At 45.7% G+C, this 27,734-nt stretch overlaps 1 protein-coding gene across 1 annotated transcript in view; it reads left to right on the top strand.

Annotated features, from left to right (window-relative positions):
* Nucleotides 1–298: 298 nt before the first annotated feature.
* Nucleotides 299–27,734, top strand: part of USP10 (ubiquitin specific peptidase 10) — a 72,799-nt gene continuing 45,363 nt past the window's right edge. The window contains exon 1 of the mRNA XM_060083188.1: nt 299–490. Within this exon, the coding sequence (XP_059939171.1) occupies nt 299–490 (192 nt within the window). The remainder of the gene's footprint in view (nt 491–27,734) is intronic.

Below are 27,734 nucleotides of genomic sequence, written 5' to 3' on the forward strand. Positions count from 1 at the left end.
CCGGCCCAGGACGACCCCGGGGTTCGGGGGCGCGGGCGGACTTCAGGCCGCGGCTCCCGGGCTCCGGACATCCCGAGTCCCACCCAGCACCCAGGTGGCCTCCCGGCTGGTGAGAAACCCGAGCCGACCAGGCGCTTTGGCGTTATCACCTCCGTCTACTGTCCTTTCCCCTCCGGCGCAGCAGCCGGACCCGGGAGCTCTAGGTCCGCGGCGAGCGGGCCCGCATCCGCCGAGGGCCGCGGGCTCGCGGTCCGCCCCGGGCCGACTCTCGCCGCGCACGCCCACCTGTCGGCCGCGCATGCGCAGCGCGCGCTCAGCGCGCCCGGCCTCCCCGCGCCCCGCGGCACGCGGCCAGTGCGCAGGCGCGGCGGCCGATGCGAGTGTGTATGTGCGGGCGAGAAGATGGCGGCGGCGGGGGAAGCAGCGTGAGGAGTCGGACGAGCGCCGAGGCTCATTGAAACGGGCCGCCATGGCCCTCCGCAACCCGCAGGTAGCAGTCGGCCGGCGCCCTCGGCGGGAAGGGGCCCCGGGCCGCGGGCGGGTGGGCGCCGCGGCGGGCGGACGGGCGGGCGGGCGCACCCCGGCCCCGAGCGAGCGTGTGGGAGTGGGGGAGGGCGCCGGGACACGCTGCCCGGGACTAGGCCCCGAGCCTCCCGCCGCCTCCGCGCCTCGGCCGCCTGCAGCCCGGCCCGCCCCGCGCCAGAGCCCACCGGGCCCCGCTTCAGAGGGGGCGCCCGGGCCGGCCTGGAGAGGGCGTGGGGGGCGCGAAGGGGTTAACCTCAGGGCTGGACCGCGGGGCGAGCCGGCGGTGCAGATGGGGCCCTGGCTGCTCCAGGAGGCAGCCGGGAATCTTCGGGAGGCCCCGGGGCGGCATAGCCTTCCACGCCCTGTGGTCGCCTCTCTGCCCGGAACGAGCCACCAAGATTTGGGGTGCCCCGTTTTCCCCATGGCCCCAAAGGTTGCTTTCGCAGTTTGATTGACCCGGCGCGGGGGGGGCGGCTTGCCGGTGTTCTGACTTTTAGACTCAAGTCACTAAGAAGCAGCCTAAGGTTACTGGTGCAAAGAAAACTCTAAATAACTCGCCAGGACCATACTTGTACCTGCCTTTGAGTGACATCTTTTGCACGAATCCGCCCCAGCCTGGCTGACACTACTAACGCACCCTGTCATAGCGGTATCTTAGGGGTCGTTTGTGATAATCCCATAGTGGAAAGAAAGAGTAAAACGCACGCTTTTAGAGAGATGTGAGTGTAGAGTTGAGCTCTTATTCCCTCTCCTCACTCCCCCAAATACAATTGGTCTGGATAAAAATCGGCATGTGGTATTATTTGTCAGGCTTGCTGTGGACCGCTGATGTGTTGACTTCTAAGCCCTAGAAGTTATTGCGCGTTTTTATATCATCTCAGTGTGCTGTTGTATTAAATATGTATTAAATAAGGGAAAATGAAACAAAGTAGCTGTTGGAAAACTGGTGGCCGGTAAATCGTAACCCTTTCAAAGCAGTTGGTTTTTGTTGCCCTTTTGGAAATGGAGTCGGTTTTAGTAACTATTGGAATTAACGCGTGTCGCGGAATTTGAGACTCGATAACTTAAAAAATGAGATCTTACAGGAAGCAGCAATTTTGTTAAACTTTTGGCACTTTAGTTTGCTCTACAACTTTCCCCTTTAAACTTTTGTTCACGTGTACATCTGCGTTTTAAAGTAACTCAGTATAGTTCTTTGCACAAAAAAAGGGCTTAGTAGTGGTTGAATAAGTTTTACAAGTGTGCAATTCAAAGATTTCTTTCCTTAAGAGATTTGGTGTTTGCCTTTTTCTCACCTTAAATTTTATTTTTAAATTAAGCTTTGCTCTTATTTTTTTTTTTTTTTTTGCTGTACGCGGGCCTCTCACTGCTGTGGCCTCCCCCATTGCGGAGCACAGGCTCCGGACGCACAGGCCCAGCGGCCATGGCTCACGGGCCCAGCCTCTCCGCGGCATTTGGGATCCTCCCAGACCGGGGCACGAACCCGTATCCCCTGCATCGGCAGGCGGACTCTCAACCACTGCGCCACCAGGGAAGCCCAAGCTTTGCTCTTATTTAAAAAATTTTTTTTTAAATTTTATTATTATTTTTGGCTGCGTTGCGCCTTTGTTGCTGTGCACGGGCTTTCTCTAGTTGTGGCGAGTGGGGGCTACTTTTCGTTGCTGTGCGCAGGCTTCTCATGGCGGTGGCTCCTCTTGTTGCGGAGCACGGGCTCTGGGTGCGCGCGCTTCAGTAGTTGTGGCTCGCGGGTTCAGTAGCTGTGGCGCACGGGCTTAGTTGCTCCGCGGCATGTGGGATCTTCCCGGACCAGGGCTCGAACCCGTGTCCTTTGCATTGGCAGGCGAATTCTTAACCACTGCGTCACCAGGGAAGTCCCCACTTCCATTATCGGAAGCACCAGGAAGCACCAATCGCAATGCAAAGTGAAATGTTAATGAGTGGTGATAATAGGTAAAAGTGATTGTAATTTCATTTACTTTCCTTAATGTCCTAGTATTTATGTTTTATACAGCAATATTGCCTATACACATCTTTAGAAAATTGGAGTGGCAACAGTTAGCTGAACATAAATGTTAGCAGCACTTTGGGTTTATTCTTTTAAAGTTTGATTAGGGCTTCCCTGGTGGCACAGTGGTTAAGAATCCGCCTGCCAATGCAGGGGACACGGTTCGAGCCCTGGTCCGGGAAGATCCCACATGTCGTGGAGCAACTAAGCCCCTGCGCCACAGCTTCTGAGCCCACGTGCCACAACTACTGAAGCCCGTGTGCCTAGAGCCCGTGCTCCACAACAAGAGAAGCCACTGCAGTGAGAAGCCTGCGCGCGCGCTGCAGCTAGAGAAAACACAGCAACAAAGACCCAATGCAGCCAAAAATAACATAAATAAATTTGTAAAAAAAAACTAAAGTATGATTAAAATGCTTTTAAGTTGTAGCATGCAGAAGGTAGGAAAGGAAATAGTATGAGTTCTCATATTTTTCTTTTCTTTTCTTTTCATAATTTTCTTTTAGAAGAATAGTAATGAAAACAAGTAATGAAATCATATGTGATAGGATTTAATGATTGGATCCTGCTTGAGTCAGGCTAAGCATTTTAATAATTTTGTTTTATTCAGTTACCTGCTGTCCTGAAGGTCCTGCCATAGTCATGGCCATTCATTAATTCAACAAATATTGGTTGGGCTCTTGCCCTCTGCTAAGCACTGTTATTTGTTATTATGCGTGTTTCTTGTTTATTATTGGAGATATGAATCACAGATTAACAGTAAGGGTCCTATTTTCTTTTCTTTTTTCTTTTATTAAGTTTTTATAAGGGTCCTATTTTAAAATTGGATTTTAAGGTTACAATTTAAAACATTTATATAGTTTATAGCCTATTTCCACACCATTGATTGAACCCTTTTCCCTGGATTGACATAAACAGTGCAAAACTTAGAAACATTTCTAATGCCAGTAGTTTTCAACACATTTTAATAAATACAACGAACTTTGACAGTTGGAGTGAAAGTACATCTCTGACATTTGTTTGCATGAGGGAACTGATTAAAATGATTTGGGGTAATTAATTTGAACTGACCAATTCTGCCGTAAACCAGAAGAGATTTTTGTGATCATTGCAGTCATTTATAGTGAAAACTCTACAATAATTCTTCGTACACCCTGTTTGGACATCGTGTGGCTGCTCCTGTCCTGGTCCTGTGCAGCGGGCTCACTCTCATCTTTTCACTGCCTCACATACAGCATTGTGGCGCCCACATTTTACACTGTGGAATTTCTTGGATCCAGTTTACAGCATATGGTAGTGTTGCTGTATCGTTGAATATCTTTGTAACTGACAGCAGTATTAGTAGTTTTCCAAAGAGAGACATTTTTATTGGAGTTTCATAGTGAGCAACTGAAGTAAATAAAATTATTTGAAATGTGGAATATTTGGAGATACCAGTTTTCCTTTGCATAGTGACAGCAAAATCTTGAAACATGTCCTAAGACTAGATAAGCCATTTAAAGCTTGTGCGTTGATGGTCGCCTCAGTGGTTTCTACACAGGAGCAGTGGAGATGAGCCTTATCCAGGGCCTCACCCTCACCCTCTGGAGCCTGTCTTGTGGGGACCAGTGTCCTGAAATGAGCAAATAGTAAGTGGACCGCCTCATTCCAAATTCCTCTCTAGAGCAACAGTTAGGACATATATTTGAGGGCTTTTTTATGTGGAACTGAAGTGGTTTGAATAGTGGTTTGCATAGGAAAACTTAAAGGAGAAAAGAATTCTAAAGCTTAATGATTATTTAATGCCAGGCCTAGTGGTACATTTACTTTGTGCTGTGTTCAGAATATAATATTGAAGTAACTGAGAAAAGTTGTATCATCTCTACTTGAATTATAGTTCATCAAGGTTATTTTTTGTTTGTTCTTGTGTTTTTACAAATTTCAGACAGGCAAGTACTTGGCTGTTAATGGATCTAGTTTGTCAAGTGGCACATTAAGGGTGGTTGCTGAGGACACTTCTTACTGATAATATACTAAATATGAAAACAGTGGGAAGCACTTGCTTTTGAATTTGTAATTACGCTGTTACAGTTGTCTTTACTGCCACACATGCAAGAATCACTGTGGCACAAGACAGATAAATCTGTTTGCAATGGAATTTACTGGCCTTGGGCCACTGGATTACTGTCATTTGTCACTTTAGTGCTACTTCAGCAGTGTAGATGTTCATTTCCAAAGACTTACATGTGCTTGGACTGCAGTTTTCCTGTTTATTGAAGTGATCTCCCAATAGGTCTTTCTGTGACCGTTTCTGTCAGTGCAGTCTGTACTAAGAACAGTAGGCAAAATAAAGGCAGCCGGTGGGGGTAGGTTTATAGTATTTGTTTCAAGAATCAGAAATTGTAGGGCTTCCCTGGTGGTGCAGTGGTTGAGAGTCCGCCTGTCAATGCAGGGGACACGGGTTCATGCCCCGGTCCAGGAAGATCCCACCTGCCGCGGAGCGGCTGGGCCCGTGAGCCATGGCCGCTGAGCCTGCACGTCCGGAGCCTGTGCTCCGCAACGGGAGAGGCCACAGCAGTGAGAGGCCCGCGTACCGCAAAAAAAAAAAAAAAAAAAAAAAAAGAATCAGAAATTGTAGAATCTATCATAAACCTAGATGTGGAGTCTTCAGAGTGTAGACTTTTCATGAGTGGGCTACTTTCTGACTGCTTAAAAGCTCCTCAGACATGACCCCATTTTCAGCAGGAGACCCAAGAAACCAATAGCTCCATGCCGCTCCCTGTTTTGAAAGGCACTCTGCTCAGGTTGCCCTCTCCTGGGAACAGGGTCGATGAGGTGTAGAGTGGAAGTGTGGTTTGGGGCAGGGAGCGAGAGAATACATCGTGTCTTTCTGGACTTTCCTTTTCTGGCTCACTTGAGAATTGAGAGATGACCATGTGCCTGGAGAGTGTTAGCCCATGTCTGCACCAAGAGTCTGCGCACTGAGGACGCCTGCTCTTGTCCCTCAGGCCCCTCCCTCCTGGGCTTCGTCTGCAGCTTTACTGGTTGTCATTCTTCAGATCAGTTCTCAATTTATTTTTCTGGTATCAGCTCAAGGGCCATCTTGTAAGCCTACACTCTCTGATTTAAGAGTCTCACAAGTAGTGCATTAGAAATGAAAGTACCTCCTAATAGAAAGGCTGGTGCCCCACTCTTGTGCCTTTGGTACTTGAGTTTTATACATAGCTGCCTGCCTTTCTCTTTCTCTTTCTTCCCCCCTCTCTCTTTCTTTTTCTGGTACAATTTTGTTTCCCCATTTGTACTTGTTTTATGAAGAAATGCTGGCATGCCCGTGCTCTTTTGTGGCAAGTAGTCTTTAAAGTTTCAAAAGATTCACCATGACAGCTGCAAACTTATGTTGTCATTGGAGCTACTGTGAAAAAAAAAACTTAAATGTTAATTGGATAATACTAGAGGTATTCCTGCTGTAAGAAACTGAATGTAGGAAAAAACATGCATTTAAGACCACACAAAATGGAGGGGTTCATGTTACAGACCTGTTACTGTGAACGAGCTGGCTGGGGTGGGAAGGGAGGGGTCCCATGAATAGCACGCCCCCCCCACCCACCCACTCCTGGGGCTTTAGTCCCATGAGGTGCACTGGTTGCACGGGAAGCGGTGGGGACAGCTTTTCAGACCATTTTCTCAACTTACTCTCCTCACTGTTCACAAAAATAGAAGTTTATCATTATTGTGAGTACAAGTCAAAAATACTTATTTCTGTGTTTTAAAATATGTTGAATAAGGCTGGATATCTATAAATTCCGTGTTGCAAGCCATGGGCCTTGTGAACTAGAACTAGCACTGCCCAAGGACATTTAATACATGGCTCTGTGGGGGAAATTTGGATTTGCCTTTTGGTCTAATGAGTTAGTTTGCGTTGTTTAATAGTTCTTGCATAAACATGATGGTATCCTTTGCTCTGGATATAAGCAATACATTTTAAATTTTATTATATTCATTTAAATTTAGTCAGGGCCACTCAACTTGTGAATTTATTTGATATTCTGATAATTGTCAAGAAGATTTCTAGTGTTCCTCTTCTTTTGTGTCTCTCCTATTTTAGACAGTTCATACCTCCAGAGGAGTGAAGCAATTGCCTCTTTTGAGAGACTGGCATCATTAAAATATATACCCTTTCTATTTTGTTTGAAAACATCAATTTTTTTCCTGTGATAGGACTTGGGGGGGGGAATAGAAGAGAATTTGAAAAGGACATTTAATTCTGGAGTTTTCAGAGATTCTTGCCTGATCTTATAAAAAAACTTCTCTCGATATTTAAGTAGTAATTCCCCTTAAGTGGCTGCTAAGATGTGTGTATTTATTTGAGACCCTGGAGAGTAGGCCTTCTGGGTAGATCTGATAATTGGATGAGGAAGAGCATACTTATTATAAAATTAAGCATTGCAGCAATCAGCATGTGGAGAAAGTTGTGCAGTGTATAAGCTGCGTGGTTTATGAAGTGCCGTGACTGGTTTGATCCTTACGGCAACTCTGTAATGTGTTGTTATTATCATCATTTTACAGATGAATAAAGTGAGACTCAAGAGGTTGTGGGACTTCCCTGGTGGTGCGTTGGTTAAGAATCCGCCTGCCAATACAGGGGACACAGGTTCGAGCCCTGGTCCAGGAAGATCCCACATGCCGCGGAGCAACTAAGCCCGTGCACAACTACTGAGCCTGTGCTCTAGAGCCCGCGAGCCACAGCTACTGAGCCTGCGCTCTAGAGCCCGCGAGCCACAACTACTGAGCCCACGTGCCACAACTGAAGCCCGTGCACCTAGAGCCTGTGCTCCACAACAAGAGAAGCCACCACAATGAGAAGCCCGCGCACCACAAGGAAGAGTAGCCCCCGCTCGGCACAACTAGAGAAAGCCTGCGCGCAGCAACAAAGACCCAATGCAGCCCAAAATAAATGAATCAATAAATAAAAATTTAAAAAAAGTTTAAAAAAAGGTTGTGATGTGAAGTCGCATGGCTCTTAAATGAGCTATCAGGGACTTAGGAGCAGGTCTTTGGACTTCTATCCTTTGCCTTTTCTACTTGGCTGAACTGATAAAGGCCTGATGTTTCACAGTGTGACTTCCCCATGGTAGTTCCTCAGTGAAGATTCATGGAATGGCCAAATGAATGAAATAAAGGTTTACATGTTTAAAGATATTAATGTGTTAGTAATTACTAAGGGTTGCTAATCTGCTACTAATTATTAATTACAAGATTTTGTGTAGAGTGCATTTTGGTGAAAGTTCTTACTGATTTTATTTTTAATTAATTTTTGGCTGTGTTGGGTCTTTGTTTCTGCGTGCAGGCTTTCGCTAGTTGCGGCAAGTGGGCTTCTCACTGCTGTGGCTTCTCATTGTGGAGCGTGGGCTCTAGGCGCGAGGACTTCAGTCGTTGCGGCATGCGGGCTCAGTAGTTGTGGCTTGCGGGCTCTAGAGCGCAGGCTCAGTAGCTGTGGCGCACAGGCTTAGTTGCTCCGCAGCATGTGGGATCTTCCCAGACGAGGGCTCGAACCCGTGTCCCCTGCAATGGCAGGCGGATTCTTAATCACTGCGCCACCAGGGAAGCCCCACTGATTTTATTTTTAAATACAAAATAAAGACCTGCAATTTCTGAAACAGAAATATTTAAAGTAAAAAGTATGTCACTCTCATCCTCCCTGATCCTTGGTCCTCACCTTGATGTCTGTCTTCTGTGCCTTTTTGTGTTTGGGCATTGTTGTTTTTGTTCCCTTGTCTCATAATGCAGTCTCTTCTAACCAGGTAGTCACTGAGCTGGATTTTTTGGAGCTAGTCTTGTTTCTAAAACTATTGAAGGCATCTATTCAAGTATAGGAAGTGTTCTTATTTTTACCAAATTTTGCCAGGGGATGGAGCGGATGTCCTGGAGGTTAAAGTGGTTCCCTGAGACCTGTATACTGAGAACTGTGGAAGTGCTGTAGAAATTTATGACTATTAAAATGCCCAAACCATTTTTTTAAAAAGAAATATTTTGAAGACGTTCAACCCCTTAATTATAGCAGCCATACTGTTCAGTTTCTGTATTGTAAAAAAAAAAAAAAAAATGTCTGATTCAAAATTAAATTCTTGTCTCTTGGTCAACTCTGCACTAAAGAAGATTACTGAGAGGACAAACCTTTTGTTAGTTGGAAAGGTTGATAGGTCATCAACCCTAGTGAATAGTGGGGAATTGGGTGATGCACCTGGATTTTCCCCGTCTTCTCCAAAATCAGGCTTTGTTCACCTCCCCCTTTGTGTTTTTGTTTATTTATTTATCATTAATTATCATTATTATTTTTTTTTTGCCACACCATGATCTTAGTTCCCTTACCAGGGATCGAATCTATGCCCCCTGCAGTGGAAGTGTGGAGTCTTAACCACTGGACTGCCAGGGAAGTCCCTCCCACTTTGTTTTTATCAAAGTACTGCGATGGCAAAAGAAAGAAGAAAATCCAAAAAAACTGTCCCGTTTCTCATGTCAGGTCCTCTCCCCAGAAACCATATTCAACTACTTCTAATAAAATGCAAAATCAGGTCTTTTAGGGGTTGCATTCTGTGTCCTTCGGAATTAATTTGTAGGATACCAGACACCTTTATTCAGAACGACATATAAAGGACTTTATATCTTTTGTAATTGTTCAAACAAAAAATTTTGGTGGCCAGGCATTAGCAGGATAGAGCTGAAAAGAGAGTTTCTGTGCTTTAGAAGTTCACAGGGTAGTGGGAGAGGGAAGCAGGCTAATTGGTAGATACTGTTTTAGGGTGTTAATTCCTGTAACAGAGGTGTGAACAATACAGTCAAAAACTTTCATTTATTCATTCATTCATTTATTCAGCAGGTAGTTATTGAGTGGCTGCTGTGTACCAGGCGCTGAGGATGGAGTGATGAGCAGAGACGGGCATTGTCCCTCTTACCAGGGAGCTCACTGTCTAGTGAGGGAGACAGACGCTAATCAGATAGTCACAGTGATGCCTGTGGCCTTCCAAACGGAGGACTGTGCCGGGAGGGAGGGCACAAGGTCCGTCGGCGCGGCCCTGGGAAGTCAAGGATGGGCTCCCGGAAGCGGTGCCTTGGCTGATACCCAGCCGGAGACGGCTCTGCAGCTGGAGGGTGTGGGGAGCCCCTGAGAACTCAGAACGCTGGGTGCTGAGGTGCGGGCGGCCAGCCTTACCCCGGGGAGAGTGTGGAGGAGGGCGGCACGCACTCACACTCTGCCTGCCCTGCAGAACCATCCCAGTGGGCTCACGGTGGCTTGTGGGCCACCGTGGGGAGGGTGCCGTGGAGGTGGGGAGGAGTGGCAGCGTCACGTGGACTGGACAAGGGGTAGCATCAGGGGAAGCTGGGAAGACGACCCTCCTAGAAAGGCGACATTTGTGCAGAGAAGCATAAGGACAGGGTGTGGGGGGAAAGCATGCAGAGGAACAAAGTCTCAAAGCCTGCAGTACGCTGGAGCACGTGGACTCGATGGGTGACTGGCGTGTAGGGTGAGGGGCCGGGACCGAAGTCAGGAGGGGCGAGGGACCTTGCCAGTCCAGCCTGGACGGCGTCTGCCCTTGTCAGCAGGTAGGCATCTGTGGGAAAGCATGGGTTCGAGGAAGTGGCTCGTCCCGCTCTCTGTTAGCGTTGCTGAGGGAGATGGCTGTGCAGGGGCCCGCTTGGGGTCCTGCATATGGGGTGGCAAGGGTGTGTCCCTCTTCTGGCTCTCCTCCAGATCTCAGAGTGTTCGCTCTGCTCACCTCAGCACCTCAAGCATCTTAAATCTCAAAACTTTGAGGGGGGAAAAATTAGGACATTCTTTTGGGGTCATCTGAGGCAGATGAATGCAAGGCAAATAGCCCTTGAATGTCCTCAGTGATAGTTGGATAGAGTCGTTAGGGAAGGTCATTTGGGGACATTATTCCCTTTATGTTTTTTGGGGGGCACCTTTAAAACAAGCATTAGGTACTTGATTATGCTCCTAGAAAATAAAGAAAATATTAGAAAAAACATCACCCCTAATATCTCACGACTCTGAGATGACTTTTGTTAATATTTTGAAATGCTTCCCTTTGGTACTCTTGGTGGTAAATTTTAGACACTTGGGATCCTTTTATGTAATAGCATGTTTCCAGTTGTGATCCTGGGTCATGGTCTTCTCTCCTCAGGTCACCTGGCCTCCTGGTGGCCATCCAGACGCACTAAGTAGGGTCTCCTAATTCGGCCCCCAAGTCTGTGTCTCCCTCAGCCCCACGCAGCTGTCAGAGCCTCCACATAGTTGTTTTTTTTTAATTAATTAATTTTGGGGGCTGTGTTGGGTCTTCGTTGCTGCACGTGGGCTTTCTCTAGTTGCGGCGAGCAGGGGCTCCTCTTCGTTGCAGTGCGCAGGCTTCTCGTTGTGGTGGCTTCTCTTGTTGCAGATCACGGGCTCTAGGCGTGTAGGCTTCAGTAAGTAGTGTGGCTCGCGGGCTCAGTCGTTGTGGCTCACGGGCTCTAGAGCGCAGGCTCAGTAGCTGTGGCGCATGGGCTTAGTTGCTCCGCGGCACGTGGGATCTTCCCGGACTGGGGCACGAACCCGTGTCCCCTGCACTGGCAGGCGGGTTCTTAACCACTGTGCCACCAGGGAAGTCCCCCTCCACATCGTTTTGTTTACAGCTTTTCCCTTAACCTGCTGAACACTTTTCAGTGACTAGGATTAACTAAATCTTATCTTGGACATTTTAAAACTTTTCCAGTCTAGGTTAGGTATGAACAACAACAAAAGGTACAGGTTTGTGGCTCTCTGAGAGATACTATTATTAATTTTAGCACTGAGTAGAGTGAGTTGGGAACAGAACCAACTGAGGAGCCTGAAAATGTTGCTGTTTGAAGACCTGCCGCACTGGGTCTTCAGAATGAGAGTTCAGTTTTGTTTGAAGTTCAGTAACTAGCTCATTGACTAATTCCTTCTCAACAAACATGTATCCAGCTCTTGCTCCGTGCTGAGGCCTGTGTTGGGGTTCATAAGCTGCAAAACACAATTACAAAGATATATATATATATATACATGAACATTACATTCCCCGTAGCCACGGGAGACTGCGGTACTCCGTGTGGTGAGATGGGGCCCTTGGGGATGGTGTGCGGGCAGCACAGACTCGGCCACAGCTCGATTTAACTGTGACCGTCTGATGTCCCAGCAAGACGGAACAAAATTCCTAATTCATCCCGAAGCCCATTTGTGGTCAAGATCTCTTTGGGGATTTGTGCAGAGCATTAAGCCATTTTGCCATCGGAAACTCTTGCTGCCTTCTTTTGGTTGCTGGTCATGGATTTGTCAGCTTAGCAATTCTTGTCTCCAGTTTGTCACAAATTGGTGTTAAAATAGTCACTCTTGGTTCCATCTTGGTTCTTACTGAATTCTTGGCTTTTCCATGCCACACTACACAGTGTGAGTTAAGTGCCAGGAGCACAAACTTCCTTTTTTATCTGTGACTAGAGTTCTATTCAGTGAGAACGAGCTAAGAGATAACTTAAAAAAAAAAAAAATCTTAAAAAGCGTTCTCTTCAGTTTTGGCTGGAAGTTTACTGGCTGTAAATTGAACTTCACATGCAATGACACTGTAGCAATATCCTAGCCATGACTAGTCCTGGACACAGAGTTGCTGCAGCTCAGTTTGGAAAGAGTTTGCCTCTCACCCCCTGACACATGTTGAAAAATGAGTTTCTTTTTAAGGTGGAAAGAAAGTGAAATATGTTGCCATTTTGTTTCTTGGCCATTGATTTCTTTTTGGTTGAAAACAGATCTGAGTTAGCTTCCTCCCTTCCCTGGGGAGAAGGGGAGGACACCCATGTGTGTCGTGCACAGCGAGCCTGGAGGGTCCTGTGGACTTGGATTCTGGGGGTGCCGTGTCTCTCCTCCCTGGTCAGTCAGCCCTTCCCGGAGGCCTGCAGCCTGCTGGCCCCGAATGGGCCAAGTGCCTGAGTGGCGGAAGGACAGCATGGCCCTGCCTGGCGGAGGGCACAGTACACAGACGGTCGTCTGGCTAGAGTCTGGCAGGTGTTCCAAGGTAGGAGCACAGGGGCCCGGGAGCGGCCTGGGGCTCAGGAAAGGTTTCTTGAGCACTGAGGGGTCTGCTTCCCCTCCAGCGGCCCCACTGTTGGGCACAGCATCCTGTCCTGCATGTGGGGGCAGCTGGCTGGCTGTCAGGTTCAGGACTGCACGAGGGTTGGTTTTGGTGTTTCCAGTTCTAGGAATGAAGATCAGGATGATGGTGTGGTTCTGCACACGGGACGGCTTTGCTCTCCCCAGAAATACCTTTACAGTAATGAGAGCTGATGGAGAAGGGGTGGGCTGCTCCTGAGGTATTCAGATCGGTGGTAATTCTTGCATTAAGAATGCAGATGACCTCTATAAGTTTTCTTTAAGGGTTTCACGACTCTCTTTATCTCTGTTGTGTAGTTTCTTGAATCCAGGTGACTGATCTGTGTATCAGCTAATAAGCTGTTTTGTTTCATTCTTTGGGCTGTTTCTCAACAGTTGTAGCGGAGAGATCAGAGCACCGTTACTGATGTAAATAAAATGCCTTCACTATAGCTTTCCTGGTCCCAGTTAGTGGTCCGTAGCATTGATCCTTTGTTGGCCTGCTCTGAACAAATGCTGTTATCCCCAAATTCAAGAGCCACAGAGCTGTCTGCCTTCCAAGGTGGAGAGCCCAAATGTGTGTCAGCGGTGAGTGTGGAAAGAGAACTTTTCCACTGGCTTGCCTCAGTTGTTTTTTGTGTTCGCCACCTTTGTCACCTTAGATATCTCAGCCAATGTCATCATTTATCCACTGGTTATTTACTTTTAATAAATATTTATTTTATTGTTTTATTTACTTATTTTTGGCTGCGTTGGGTCTTCGTTGCTGCCATGGGCTTTCTCTAGTTTCAGCAAGCGGGGGCTACTCTTCATTGAGGTGTGCCGGCTTCTCATTGCGGTGGCTTCTCGTTGCGGAGCACGGGCTCTAGGCGCGCGGGCTTCGGTAGTTGTGGCCCATGGGCTTCTAGAGTGCAGGCTCAGTAGTTGTGGCATATGGGCTTATTTGCTCCATGGCATGTGGAATGTTCCCAGACCAGGGCTCGAACCTGTGTCCCCTGCATTGGCAGGTGGATTCTCAACCACTGTGCCACCAGGGAAGCCCCATCCACTGGTTATTTTTCGAGCTCAGCTAAGTGCCACAAAAATGAGTACAAATAAGTCCTCTCTACCCGAGACCCTCTGCTGCAGCATGCCCCCACTCTGTCCACGAGCTTGCTGCCTGGCCCTGGGCGGCTTTCGGTGTGGGTGATGTCTTCTCAGGATGGCCTGCCTCCCTGGCCTCTTTAAAATCCAGCCTCCTGAACCCTCACCACCTTTTTGCCTTGCTTTGTCTTCACAGCACCTACCACCTTCTGATACCCTGTATCTAATATCCTAACGTAGTTACTTTGTTCATTTTCTCTCTTCCTACTAGAATGTAAGATTAACGAGGGCAAGGATTTCTTTTGTTCACTGATACATTCCCTGGGCCTAGAATGTAGTAAGTGCTCAAAAATATTATTGATAAATAAATTAATGAAAGATACAACACCGTGGGTATATTCAGGAAGTTCATGGTTGAATGTGGGAAAGAGTCTCATCCACTGTTGAAATCCAGAGTGAGTAACTCATCGGTTTGTTAGGAAAGTAGTTCCCGAAGAGGAGACTTTGGAACTGAGTTCTGTGATGTGAGGAGAAGCCAGCGGCGCCCCTCCTGGTGGGAGAGAAGGCGCTCTGGGCAAGAGACCCTGTGTGGATGGCCCTGAGCCTGCAGTTCTGGGCGGTGGGGCGCAGCCCTGGGGGCTCTTGCGTGCTCTGCTGGAGCCTTTTGTCTTGAAAGGTCTTGGGGGCCTTGCAGGCCTGTTCCTAGGGACCAAAATAATCAGGTTCACATTTTAGAGAAAGCAGTGTGGTGGCTGCATGTGGTTTGGAGGGTGAAGGATGAGTCCGGGGGCAGGAAGACCAGTTAGGCACTCAGTGATCCAGTTGAGAAGTGCTGAAGGCCTCACCTCAGCCTGGGGCAGGGGGTGGAGGAAGCGAAGGCCTTGGGGTGACCAGTTGGAACGGGACGCATAGGGAGCAGGGCAGCTTCTTTGTGATGTATTTGTGGTAATGCATTTCCTTTTTTAATAACCTAGGACTATGCTGTATGTTGTTCAGTATTTTTTCCCCATTTCTTGTATTGTAAACACTCTTTATTTTTTTTTTATTTTTTATTTTTTTATTTTATTTTATTTTATTTTATTTTTTTTTTGCGGTATGCGGGCCTCTCACTGTTGTGGCCTCCCCCGTTGCGGAGCACAGGCTCCGGAGCACTCTTGATTATTAAACATTTTTCTTCAATGTTATTTTTAAGTACTGTGGAGTATCCACAAGTTATATTTTATGCATACTAAAAACAGTGATGTTTGGCATGTTTTGGATCCATTTATTAGCTGTTTCTCATTGTGAGTGGATGATCTTATTTCCCAGAGATAATTAAAGCCCAGTATTGTAAACTGAAAGATGAACATCTTTAATTCATTGGTTACTTGGAGGCAGAATGGGAGATACATTTTGCTTAGTAATATTAAGGAAATAATTAGTGGTAGATTAAAACATGAAGTTTTTTTATGTTTTTATTTTTAAACTACATACTAATTTGATCAAAAGCAAGTTACACTATGAAATATTTGAAAAAGATTGAGAAAGATCTTTTTATATAATATTTGTCAGCCAGCTGGCTCATGTTTGCTGAAGGCTGTTTTTTAGCTACTGCTCGTAGCTGCTCAGGAAGGTAACTAAAGCGTTCTTAACCCTGTGTAGGTAGTGGGTGACTCAGCAGGTGACTGAGGCAGAGGGAACTATTGGGGCAGGTTCTGAGATGTGTAATGTGCTGAACTAGGTGGTGCGCATGTCAGGTTCTGCAGGGGGAGTTCAGGGAGTGAAGGAAGTGGGCAATGAGTGACCTTGAAAATGAACAGGATTTGCGCAAATGGAGAGAAAAGATGAGGGCATTCCGTGTGGGAGAGTGAGGAGGACTTAGGTTTCAGATTAACTTTTTTTTTTTTTTTTTTTTGCTTTTTGAGTGATCTTACTTGGTATGAATCCCCTGGATCACTCACTCCATTTCTGTCTCAGGATACTTTTGATAACAAGTAAGAGAAAGCTCAGCTCTAACTGGCTTACACCATAACCTAGAGATTTACTGGCTCACGCCGCTAGAAATTCTGTACGTAGGTCAGTCTTCAAGGTTGGTTTGATTCATCAGTTCAGTGACATCTTTGAAGACCTGGTTTCTTTTCACTTGTGTTGTATCACTATTATCCGAAGCCTAGTTTCCCCCACCAGTGGCAAAATGGCTACAGTAGTTGTGGGCTTCACATTTGTGCCCAGCACACAAACCGGCCCAAGAGAGTGTGTGTGTGTCCCGGAATTCTTGGCAGTGCCCTGAGCTTTGTGCCCTCTGGGTCACTCTGGGCTAGAGGGGTGGCATGCTGTGCTGGCTGCCCTCTGGAGTGGGGAGTGTCAGCCTTCTGAACTGGGTGACCACTATCCAACAGGGGAGGAAGAGAGTGAACATTGGGAGGATGGCCGCAGAATCCTTTACCTGACGCTTCATCCCTCCCCACTCTTTCCAGGTTTATCGTTTCCTCCTTCTGGGCTCCTCAGACTCGGTCCTTTCTCCTTGGCAGGTCATCCTGGACTGTCTGATGGTTTCTTATTGTATCTTATAGTCTTCCTTAAGTTTTTTTTTTTTTTTTTTTTTTTTTTTTTTTTTTTGTGGTACATGGGCCTCTCACTGTTGTGGCTTCTCCCGTTGCGGAACACAGGCTCCGCATGCGCAGGCTCAGCGGCCATGGCTCACGGGCCCAGCCGCTCCGTGGCATGTGGGATCTTCCCAGACCGGGGCACGAACCCGCGTCCCCTGCCTCGGCAGGCGGACTCTCAACCACTGCGCCACCAGGGAAGCCCTCTTCCTTAAGTTTTATTGTTGCTTTATTATCTGTGTGTCTGTGCATTGAGGACAGCCCCAGGTTCCAGTGCTGGCTGTCCCATTTTATGTTCCTGGGCTCTTGGGCAAGATTATTTCTCTGAACCTCAAGTGTTTTCATCTTCACTCGGTCAACGGCTACTTACCAGAGTCTAAGTATTGTACTTAAGTGGATGGGATCCAGAACTGAAAGACACAAGGAGATCGTAGTTCATTTACAGAAACATGTAGGTAAGTGAGAATTACCATGAGGTTTGAAAAAGGGTTTGAAAGAAATAGGGGTTGCGATGACTTCCCTGAGGGGGTGATGCCTCTGTTGAGCTTGATGGGCAGAGGACTAGGCACCAGGGAGCTGCCTGCATGGAGGGCCGAGGAGTAGTGAGTACATTTGGAGTAACTGGGCTCTTACGTGCACACGGAGATGAGGCTAGGTTGTTTAGGCCATTACACCAAGAGTTTAGGTCCCATCTCTGTATCCCTTACAATTAGGAGTTGACCATATGTCCTAGTTGACACGTGTTCCAGGGTAATTAATGCAGTCCTTTCACTGTGAAAGGTGACATCAGTTTGGATGATAAACCATCACCCAGCTTAATAGAGGAGTTTGGAGCTATGTGGTGGTGGTGTACAGGATGCAGGGCTTACCCTACGGTAGGACCCTGGGACTGTGTGAGATACAGCTGCTGCTTCTCAAACTTAAACCTACATTAAGAATCAGCTGGGGATCATGTTAATGGCGTATTTGGCTTCAGTTGGTCTGGGGTGGAGCCTGAGAGCTGCATAATCTCCTGAGTTATTCCTTTGGTGCTGGGCTGGGGACCACACTTTGAGTAACAGGGTACTATAAGACATTAGGAGCATCAGAGGGTCTGCAAGTCCTGAAATCATGTGCAGAAATATGTGTATGTGCATTCTTCAGGTAGTGGGCTTAATTTGCTTACATCATATCCTCAGGGGAGTGTACTGCCACCCAAAAAGGGTTAGGGGAATCACTGTTCTTTAGAAATATTGTGACGATTAAATGAGATCTGTATATTAAGTGCCTTCAGGGCAGTGTTTAACCCACGGTAGTCATTCATTATGTGTTAGGTGTTTGTCCCATCCCCCAGGTTTTTTGAAGGCAGTAAACATTGCTTAAACATTTAAAATATCTTTTTTTATATCTTCTATGCCATTGGTGTTCAATAAAAATATGTTTAGTTTGGTGACAGACGGTTTTAGGACTGTTGGCCATTCTGTCAACATTTGAGGGTCTGTTATGTGCCAAGCATTTTATTGGGTATTGAGATGCTGAAGTCTAATCTTGGTTATTGCAGATACCCTGGCATGGAGGGGTTGTAAGGGCTTGGGCTGGATAGTAACACTAGGATTGAAGAGATGCATCAAAAAAAAAAATTGGTTTTTTTTGGCTGTGCCCTGTGGCTTGTGGATCTTAGCTCCCCAACCAGGGATTGAACCTGGACCCTCGGCAGGGAGAGTGCGGAGTCCTAACCATTGGACCACCAGGGAATTCCCCCCATTTTTTTTTTTAGTAATCTTATTATTGAGGTATATTCTGTGTTCAGAAAGGTTCTGCTCTTGCCTTTGACTCATTGAGATCCTGTTCTCTGGATCTCAGGTGTGGGTGTATGGATGTCAGGATGCATCACTTAATTAGAATGCTTATTTCAATTCATGCAGTTGCTATTGTTTTTACCAAATAAAAATTTTTGAACATTTTGATGAGATTGTGCCAGGAATTGGGGTATATAATTCAAGATAATCTTCAAGGTTTCTCATCTAGAAGACTGGAAGAACAGTGGAGTTTGCTATTGGCATAAGTGTAAAACCTGGTTTTGAGAAAATGATGGACTTTTTTTTTTTTTTGCGGTACGCCGGCCTCTCACCGTTGTGGCCTCTCCCGTTGCGGAGCACAGGCTCCGGATGCGCAGGCTCAGCGGCCATGGCTCACGGGCCCAGCCGCTCCGTGGCATGTGGGATCTTCCCGGACTGGGGCACGAACCTGTGTCCCCTGCATCGGCAGGCAGACACTCAACCACTGCGCCACCAGGGAAGCCCAATAATGGACCTTTTGATGTTAAGGTTAAACTAGAACGTAACAGTGGAAGAGCCTAGGGGCTGGCAGCTTGAAATATGGAACTGGAGTATAGTTGGGCAATCCAAGTTGAAGATGTGGGTTTGGAATTCATCAACATACTTGAAGCTGAGAATAGGTGAGCTGCTTAGCGGGGGAATATCCAGGTGCCATCCCAGAGGAGAGAGAATGGTTAAAGAAACAGAACCAAGTCTTGTAGAGTTATGGAATCCCCTGAAGGTAAAATTATTATGAAAAGTGTGTGTGAGAGAGATCTTATTACTAATCAAGTGCTTGATAGATTGACTAGCTTCAGGAGGTAGAATGATCTTGGTTTAGATTGGGAGGTTATTTTTGAAAAAGCAGAATGTTGAAGGTGAAAGATTTCACTGAGTCTAAAGAGCAAATGGGAAATGAGTTCAGTTACAAAGAAGTGTCTCTGTGGAAAAGACATTTCTGAAAAGTTGCATTGGAGGGGAATTTTTCTATCACATTATTTCTAGCTTAGTTGCATTATAGTTTTTCTTCTGATTGTTTGCCTTTAACTTGTTAATGATAAATAAATCCTTAAAAGCACTAAAATAGTTTTCCATTTTAAAAACATTTGCTTTGGTTGTTCATCAAGCAGTGGGTCCTCCTATAGAGTGAACAGTCATCTCATTGTTTTATAGTTCCTTCTATCTGGTTTGGGGGCATACTTGAATGTCGAAATAGCTCTGCTGGCCCTCCCTCCAGTTGTCTGCCTTGTTTCTCCCATCCCTGAATCGCTGGGTTGTGGGAATGCCCCTGTGTTCAGTGATTCTGAACCCTGACTGCACATCAGAGTCACACAGGAAGCCTGCCTCCCACCATTGAACCCAGAATTGTGGCCTGAGGATCCTCAGGTGATTCTAAGGTACAGTCAAGGCTGAGAAGCACTGCTTGAGGCCTTTGTCCTGCACAGCTGACCCTGTTCCCCTGCTTGGTGAGCTCTTCCTGGGGTTGGTTTTCTGCCTTTGTATGAAAAACAGAGTATTGTGAGTTGATTGGGTGAAAAAAATTTCTTTTCTAGGATACTGAAGCCCTGAGCTTCACATATTTACCATAAGGGAGACTTTCTGGAAAGTCTTGAGTTTCATTTTTCTTTTTTTTTATTAAATTTATTTACTTATTTATTTGGTTGTGCTGGGTCTTAGTTGTGGCAGGCTGGCTCCTTAGTTGTGGCTCTTGGGCTTCGTGGTTGTGACATGTGAACTCTTAGTTGCGGCATGCATGTAGGATCTAGTTCCTTGAGCAGGGATTGAACGTGGGCCCCCTGCCTTGGGAGCGGAGAGTCTTAACCACTGTGCCACCAGGGAAGTCCCGAGTTTCATTTTTCTAATAAAAGATTTTTAATCGTAACAGTGAACTTACATAATTCAAGAATGGAGTTCAGTCTGTTGTTTTGGCTGGTAAAGTAAACTGGACCTCCGTAATTACAGTCTTTGGAGGCTATTTTTCAACAGGCCATTAGGTGGAGGTTAAATTGAGAAAGTAAGCAGTGGACTGCTTCCTCAGTAGGCATGGTGGTCCTCAAGCCCTCAGCACCTGCTTTTGCATTCTTTTATTTTCAGCAGATAGTAATTTTGCAGCTTTTACTGCTTCAACTAACTCTTCTAACTTTGGTTTTCATTACAACCAAAGTAATTCATGAAAGGGAATATTCTGTATACTTCCTCCTTAAAATTGGAAGGAGAGGGGTGTGTGTAACAGCTAACATGAGTCCTTTTTCTTAGGCATCTCTAGATTTTCCAAGGTGTTTGAAGAGACCATTGGCAGTGACCATTAGATTAGAAGAAAATAATTTAGGTAGTCACACTTCTGTTTTCCTGAATGTCTTTTAATGTGGAGCTCTGGTTTAGTGGTGCACTTTCCTTTCTGGCAGGTGGCCTTCAGTAGCCAAGCTTTTGTTGGTTTGGTTCCAGCATATTTCATTAAGTGAAAAATCCTGTAGAACAGATGGATTTAACAAGTTTCTGCTCATGGAGCATTCTGTTTAATGCAACACTAGTTTTGATTCAGCGTTGTTGGCAGTTATTGTCTGTATGTAGTGTGGAGTTTGAGTAGGTGGTCAGGGGATCTAGGCAGTTATAAAGGCCAGGCCAGTCATGAACAACCTGAGGTTGGAGGCTTAAAGGAGCCTGTTACAGTGATAACAGGTAGCACAATACAAATACATGCCTACTAGTTTAGGTGGTGTTGTGTAGCAGTAGTTAGAGTCTTTGAACCAAGGAACATGAAATCTTAAAAAAAAAAAAGTCCTGATGTGTGTGTGAATATTTATCGAGTACTTAAGAATTCTACTTATGTGAATGAAAAATCAATGTTGTGGTCTTTGGTCTTCAAGAGTTGTTTTTACATTACAGCTACTTCATCCACCTTATTTATAGATGTGTGTCTAATTAAAGTCAACCGTATTGAGGTATACTTTAATACAATAACTGTACCAATTTTAAGCTTGCAGTTTGAGTTTTGACAAATGTATATACCAGGGTAACTGTCACCATGGTAAAGATATAGAACATTTTCATTGCCCAGAAATTTCCCTCATGCCCCTTCACCATGGGTCCCCATCCCTTAGCCGGGCAATTACTGATCTGCTTTCTGTCACTATAGGCTAAGTTTCTGTTTTCTGGAATTTTCTTCATGTGGAATTATATAGAGAGTACTCTTCTATCTGCCTTCTTTCACTCAGCATAACATTTTCGATATTTGCCCGTGTTGTAGGAGTCCCTTCCTTTTTAGCGCTGAGTGATAGTCCATTGTATGGATAGACCACAGTTTATCTCTTCACCTCTTGATGGACATTTGTTGTTCCAGTGTTGATTGTTATGAATGAAGCTCTTGACTGCATTCATGTGCAAGTCTTTGTGTGGACATATGTTTTCATTTCTCATGGTTAAAATACCTAGAAGTAGAATGGTTATATGTCATAGGGTAAGTATATGTTTTATTTTGTAAGAAGCTGTCAAGCTGGGCTTCCCTGGTGGCGCAGTGGTTGAGAATCTGCCTGCTAATGCAGGGGACACAGGTTCGAGCCCGGCTCTGGGAGGATCCCACATGCCGCGGAGTGACTGGGCCCATGAGCCACAACTACTGAGCCTGCGCGTCTGGAGCCTGTGCTCCGCAATAGGAGAGGCCGCGATAGTGAGAGGCCCGCGCACCGCGATGAAGAGGGGCCCCCGCTTGCCACAACTAGAGAAAGCCCTCGCACAGAAACGAAGACCCAACACAGCAACAATAATAAATAAATAAATTAATAAACTCCTACCCCCAACATCTTCAAAAAAAATAAAAATAAAAAAAGAAGCTGTCAAGCTTTTCTAAAGTGGTGATATCCTTTCATGTCTGCAGCAGCAATGCCTAATTCCCCTTCTGCAACCTCATCGACACTTGGTACTCTCAGTCTTCTTAATTTTACTGGGCCTCAGTTTTTTTTTTTTTCGGTACACGGGCCTCTCACTGTTGTGGCCTCTCCCGTTGCGGAGCACAGGCTCCGGACGCGCAGGCTCAGCGGCCTTGGCTCACGGCCCAGCCGCTCCACAGCACGTGGGATCTTCCCGGACCGGGGCACGAACCTGCGTCCCCTGCATCGGCAGGCAGACTCTCAACCACTGCGCCACCAGGGAAGCCCTACGCCTCAGTTTTAAAGGAAAGACTTTTTGTTCACAGGAACACGAGCCACATCTATGACAGAAAAGTGAATCTGTCTGCAAATAGGGAGTTCTTAGTGAAATATGTTTTTATTTATTTTTTAAATGCATTTATTTATTTTATTTATTTTTGGCTGTGTTGGGTTTTCGTTGCTGCGCTCGGACTTTCTCTAGTTGCGGTGAGTGGGGGATGCTCTTCGTTGCAGTGCTCAGGCTTCTCATTGTGGTGCTTCTTTTATTGTGGAGCACAGGCTCTAGGTGCACGGGCTTCAGTAGTTGTGGCGTGCAGACCAGGGCTCGAACCCATGTCCCCTGCATTGGCAGGCGGATTCTTAACCACTGTGCCACCAGGGAAGCCTGAAATATGATTTTTAAAAAAAAATAAATTTTGTTTATTTATTTTTGGCTACATTGGGTGTTCGTTGCTGTGTGCAGGCTTTCTCTAGTTGTGGCAAGCGGGGGCTACTCTTCGTTGCGGTGCAAGGGCTTCTGATTGGAGTGGCTTCTCTTGTTGCGGAGCACGGGCTCTAGGTGCACAGGCTTCATTAGTTGTGGCACACAGGCTCAGTACTTGTGGCGCATGGGCTTATTTGCTCCGTGGCACGTGGGGTCTTCCCGGACCAGGGCTCGAACCCGTGTCCTCAGCATTGGCAGGCAGATTCTTAACCACTGTGCCGCCAGGGAAGTCCCCTGAAATATGTTTTTAAAAAGAAGTTTAAGTAGGAAAGAGAGGGGGCAAGAAAGACTAGAGAATGCCTCCTTCATGCTGGACACAGGAGACTTATTTGGTGGTCAGGCATGTAGGGATGGGGAGTAAAAATGGACTTTCAAAAGGTTGACCTGTCCTGATGCACATCCATGGTTTGTTTTGCCCTTTTTTTTCCCCTTCAAGATTTAACATTTTGGAAGTTGATTTTTCTTTAGTTTGGGAGACCACGTGATAATTGTGAATTATTTTTCTCTAGGTCAGAATAGGTATCCTCTTATTAAAGTTTTCTGTGAAGCTTTAATTCAGTTTTCTTGATTGTGTTTAAGTGTTACTTTTAAAAATTAAATGTTATATCATGACTATATTAAAAGTTTATATTTAAAAATGAAACTTGTGCCCCTGCTGGCGCATCTCTGGCAATAGTAAAAACAGGAGAACAAGAAGCAATGAGTAGTTCAGTTGGAGTTTTGTTGTCAGCCTGCTGACATCTGGGAGTGGAACTATTGCTGTAGAGCAGTAGAAGGAGAGGTCATCGTTCCTCAGCCCTGGAACTTGTATTTGTTGTGGGCTTTGCTTTTCTTCCTCCTCTACCTGAATTCATTTTTTCAACAGAACTCTTGAGCACCTGCTATAAGCCAAGTACTGCGTTAACTGCAGGCGATGGGAAGATGAATTGAACTTGGTGTCTGTTCCTTTTTTAAAACCAGCTTTATGGAGGCGTTATACGTGTGCAGTGAGTTTCATTCATTTAATGTATATAGTTTGATGAGCTGTGACACGTTTCTTTTTTATTGGTGTTCTGCTTTTCCCCTTCCCATCCCTTCCCTTTCCTTCCTAGATTAGCACCAAGGTGATTGTAATGGATATGAAGATAGGTGGAATTTTGAACTTCTTTCTACTAGGGCCATCCCAGATAACAAGCACCAACTCCCTAATTTATCAGCTCTGTTCCATGTGATAAAAAGTCTGTATACCAAGTTATTGTATAATGAGGGCTGTTTAGTAATTGTTTAGAGCAAAACAAGTTAAAATTTAACTGGCATTGTGTAATGTACAATAGGCCTTGAAAGTTGGTAAAAGTGGATTTCTGTTAAGTGAATCATGTTTTCTAATTTGGAGAATGCAGTCTGTGCCAACAAGTTTTAGCTTAGACTCCCCACGAGAGCACTTAAAGAAATACATCCAACCTATCAAAAGTCCTGCTTGGAAAAGAGAGAGAATAACTTGTGATAGGACTTGAGTAGTCAGAATGAAATACACAAACCACATGAAGCTAACACTAAACTGCAGTAGGTTGACATTTGAATCCTAAGGAGGGATGCGCTCTGTGGGAGTGACTTTGTCACAGTTTTTCCATTTGTTCCCTTCTCAGGACTCCTTGGCCCCAAGAAAGTAAGCAGAATCCTGCTGCTACCCAGTCAGTGGAGGAATAAGCCTTTCTCTGCGTCCCTCTTCCTTTGTCTGCTTCTGCCATTTGTAATGCTCTTTGCAACTTGCAGTCCACTTGCACTTGTGACAAAACTATAATTGTCATGATGTCCCGAACCTTATGTCTGTCTTATTCAAAATTTATTCTCAAAATCTAGCACAGTTCAGTGTGATAGTTGGTGCTTTGTCCGTACTGTTAAATCAGTGAAATTTCTGCTGTGCGGTGACTGAACAGCGTCATCTCCAGGTGTCCCCAGGCCACGCACACCACTTTCCAAAGTTAAGATTAGCACACAGTGACTGTTCAGTAGATGTCAGTTAGCGTCCGCAAGTACTGGGTTCTGATTAAAAAAAAAAAAAGTTCAGTAAAGAAATCTAAATGGTATTTTATGCAAGTACTTACTGACCTGATTTTTTTTAACTTCATTTATTTAGTTGAAATAATTTCATGCCATAGAATTCTCCCATTTAAATAGCTGTACAAAAAAAATAGCTGTACATTTTGGTGGTTTTTAGTATATTCACAGAGTTGTGCAACTATCACCACAGTCAATTTTAGAACATTTCATCATTCCAAAAAGATTGTACAACAGAAACTAGCACAGCATTGTGAAGCAATTATACTTCAGTAAAGATGTATTAAAAAAAAAAAGAAACTTCATATCCATCAGTGGTGACTCCCTAATCCCCTCCGCACCCAGCCTCTGGCAGCCACCATCTACTTTCTGTCTCTAGGGATTTGCCTCTTCTGGATATTTCACACGAAGGGAATCATACAACGTGTGGCCCTTTGAGTCTGGCCTCTTTCGGTCAGCATGATGTGTTCAGGGGCCAACCACCTGGTAGCCATATTAGTCTGAGAGCATTTCCAAACCTGTGTTTCTCCTGGTTATATCCAGGAGATCCTTTTGGAGCTGGGAAGAACCTTGGAGGTTGTTCAGTCTGGCATATACCCTTAGTTTAGAGACGAAAGTAAAGTTTTTATCGCTTGGAACACTTTATTAGTCCTTAATGTTTCCTCCTGTCTCCCAAATTCAGTTTCCTTGGGTTGGGAAAAGAGAGAGAAGACTTTGTACTTTTTGTGCTTGGTTCTGTCGTTGAACCCTGCGAGGCTTGGCTTTGCATCTGTTCTCAGGACATTGTCCCAGGGGCTGGGTTCACAGTGGTTCCAGTGATTGCCTTGGAACCTGTACAGTGTGTACGGTGCACACGCAGCAATGTGTTTATTGATCATGCCTCTGTATCCTAATTTTTTTACCTCAGAGGCTGACGTCTTATTTTCCTGAGTCCTTTTGAAGGCAGAGGACATGGATTTGGTGGCAGCCTATATAATTACCCGTGTTTCTGGAGATGGAGCTTTGGAAGCTGTGCTCCAGCGCCCCCTAGTGCCGCGTTGTGGTGGTCGTCCTCCGTGTCCCCTGCTTTCTGTAGAAAGCAGAAAGTGCTGTTTCCTGTGGCTTCATTAGATCGGAGAACCAGCTGTAGGTCATGCGGGCGACTGGCAAATGCCTTTCCTTCTTCTTACCTCCCTTGGGCTGAGACTGTGTCTTTGCTTTTCCTTTAGCAGGAACACGGCCTGCCCCTTCCCCAGGCTGTACAGCCCTAGGCCCTCTGGGGCCAGGCTCAGAGCATCCATGCCCCCGGGGCTGGGCTTCAGTGAAGTGGCTTGTTTCTACCCTAAATGTGCTGTGGGCGTGCCCCTTTTCCTGATGTGTTTCTTTTCTTTCTTTTTCTTTTTTTAAATAAATTAGTTTATTTATTTTACTTTTGGCTGTGTTGGGTCTTTGTTGCTGCACGTGGGTTCTTCTCTAGTTGCGGCAGTGCGGGCTTCTCATTGCGGGCTTCTCATTGCGGTGGCTTCTCTTGTTGCGGAGCACGGGCTCCAGGCGCGCGGGCTTCAGCAGTTGTGGCCCGCGGGCTCTAGGGCGCAGGCTCAGTAGTTGTGGCACGCGGAGCCCGCAGCACGTGGGATCTTCCCAGACCAGGGCTCGAACCCGTGTCCCCTGCATTGCCAGGCAGATTCTTAACCACTGCGCCACCAGGGAAGTGCCTGTCCTGTCTCTTTAGCTTCCTGTAATCTGGAACTTTTCCACAGCCTTTTGTGACATTGAGTTTTTGGGAGAGCACAACAGTTTTCCCCCTGCTTTTCGGTAACATTCTTCATTTTGCCAAACATCTAAAATAATTTGTGATTGAAGATTAGGAAAATTTTGGGGGATGGTGAGACTTGAACTTTTTTTTTTTTTTTTTTTTTTTTTTTTTTTTGCTGTACGCGGGCCTCTCACTGCTGTGGCCTCTCCCGTTGCGGAGCACAGGCTCCGGACACACAAGCTCCGCGGCCATGGCTCGCGGGCCCAGCCGCTCCGCGGCATGTGGGATCTTCCGGGATCGGGGCACGAACCCGTGTCCCCTGCATCGGCAGGCGAACTCTCAACCACTGCGCCACCAGGGAAGCCCGAGACTTGAACATTTTAATGGCAGTTGGCTGCCCTGAATTTCTGTGATAAACTCTTTGGTGTCACAAGACTTGTGATGCTTTAACCTTTACTCAGATACAGTTTTAGTTAAATAATTGTCACTAAAATGCAGGGCAGTGTGATTTATTTACACTCACTGGGGTTTGCAGTTGAATAAATACTTGGCCTTTCTTTGCTTTTGTAGCTTTAACTTTTTTTTTCTTATTTGTTTAAGGTAAATTTTACTGTACAAGCAGTATTTCTGTTTGCCATTTTGGAACAGTGTGGTTAAAAAATGCTTCTTCATAGTAATGCTTCCTGTAATTGTTTTTGAATGATGCAGATGATTTTGATAAGCACTGAAATGATGTCATAGCCTCCAGGTTTATGTGGGGTATTTTACTATATCACTTCCCACAAATGTTTGAGTGGTTACCAAAGAAACATGACTTTCTTTGCCTATGAAAGAAATATTTACGTTTTTTTCACACTCACTGTGATGGCAGGAAATTGTCTTTTATTCTTAATCTCCCCATACTTGAGACCTCAGTGACTTGACCTTTGCTGACCTTTGAGAATGAGCTCCCCAACTATCAGGCCTTTCTTTATCTGCAGTTACTATGTTTCATTTGAATTCCTATTTGAGTCTAAGAAATATGTGTACAGATACATAGGAGAAAGATACATGTAGTTTATCTGCCATGAGCATATGGGAAATACTCATTGTACAGGAAATAGAAATCCTAACCAAAACTCTGGACAGTGAGTACCTTGCAGAGGCGCTGATAATACCAGCTTCTTAGCAACCCCCTCTGTTATCTCAGTCGCAAAACTGAAAGGACTGTTTTTTATATTGTTGA

Source organism: Mesoplodon densirostris, chromosome 19, assembly GCF_025265405.1.
Source record: "Mesoplodon densirostris isolate mMesDen1 chromosome 19, mMesDen1 primary haplotype, whole genome shotgun sequence".
NCBI classification, from domain to species: domain Eukaryota; kingdom Metazoa; phylum Chordata; class Mammalia; order Artiodactyla; family Ziphiidae; genus Mesoplodon; species Mesoplodon densirostris.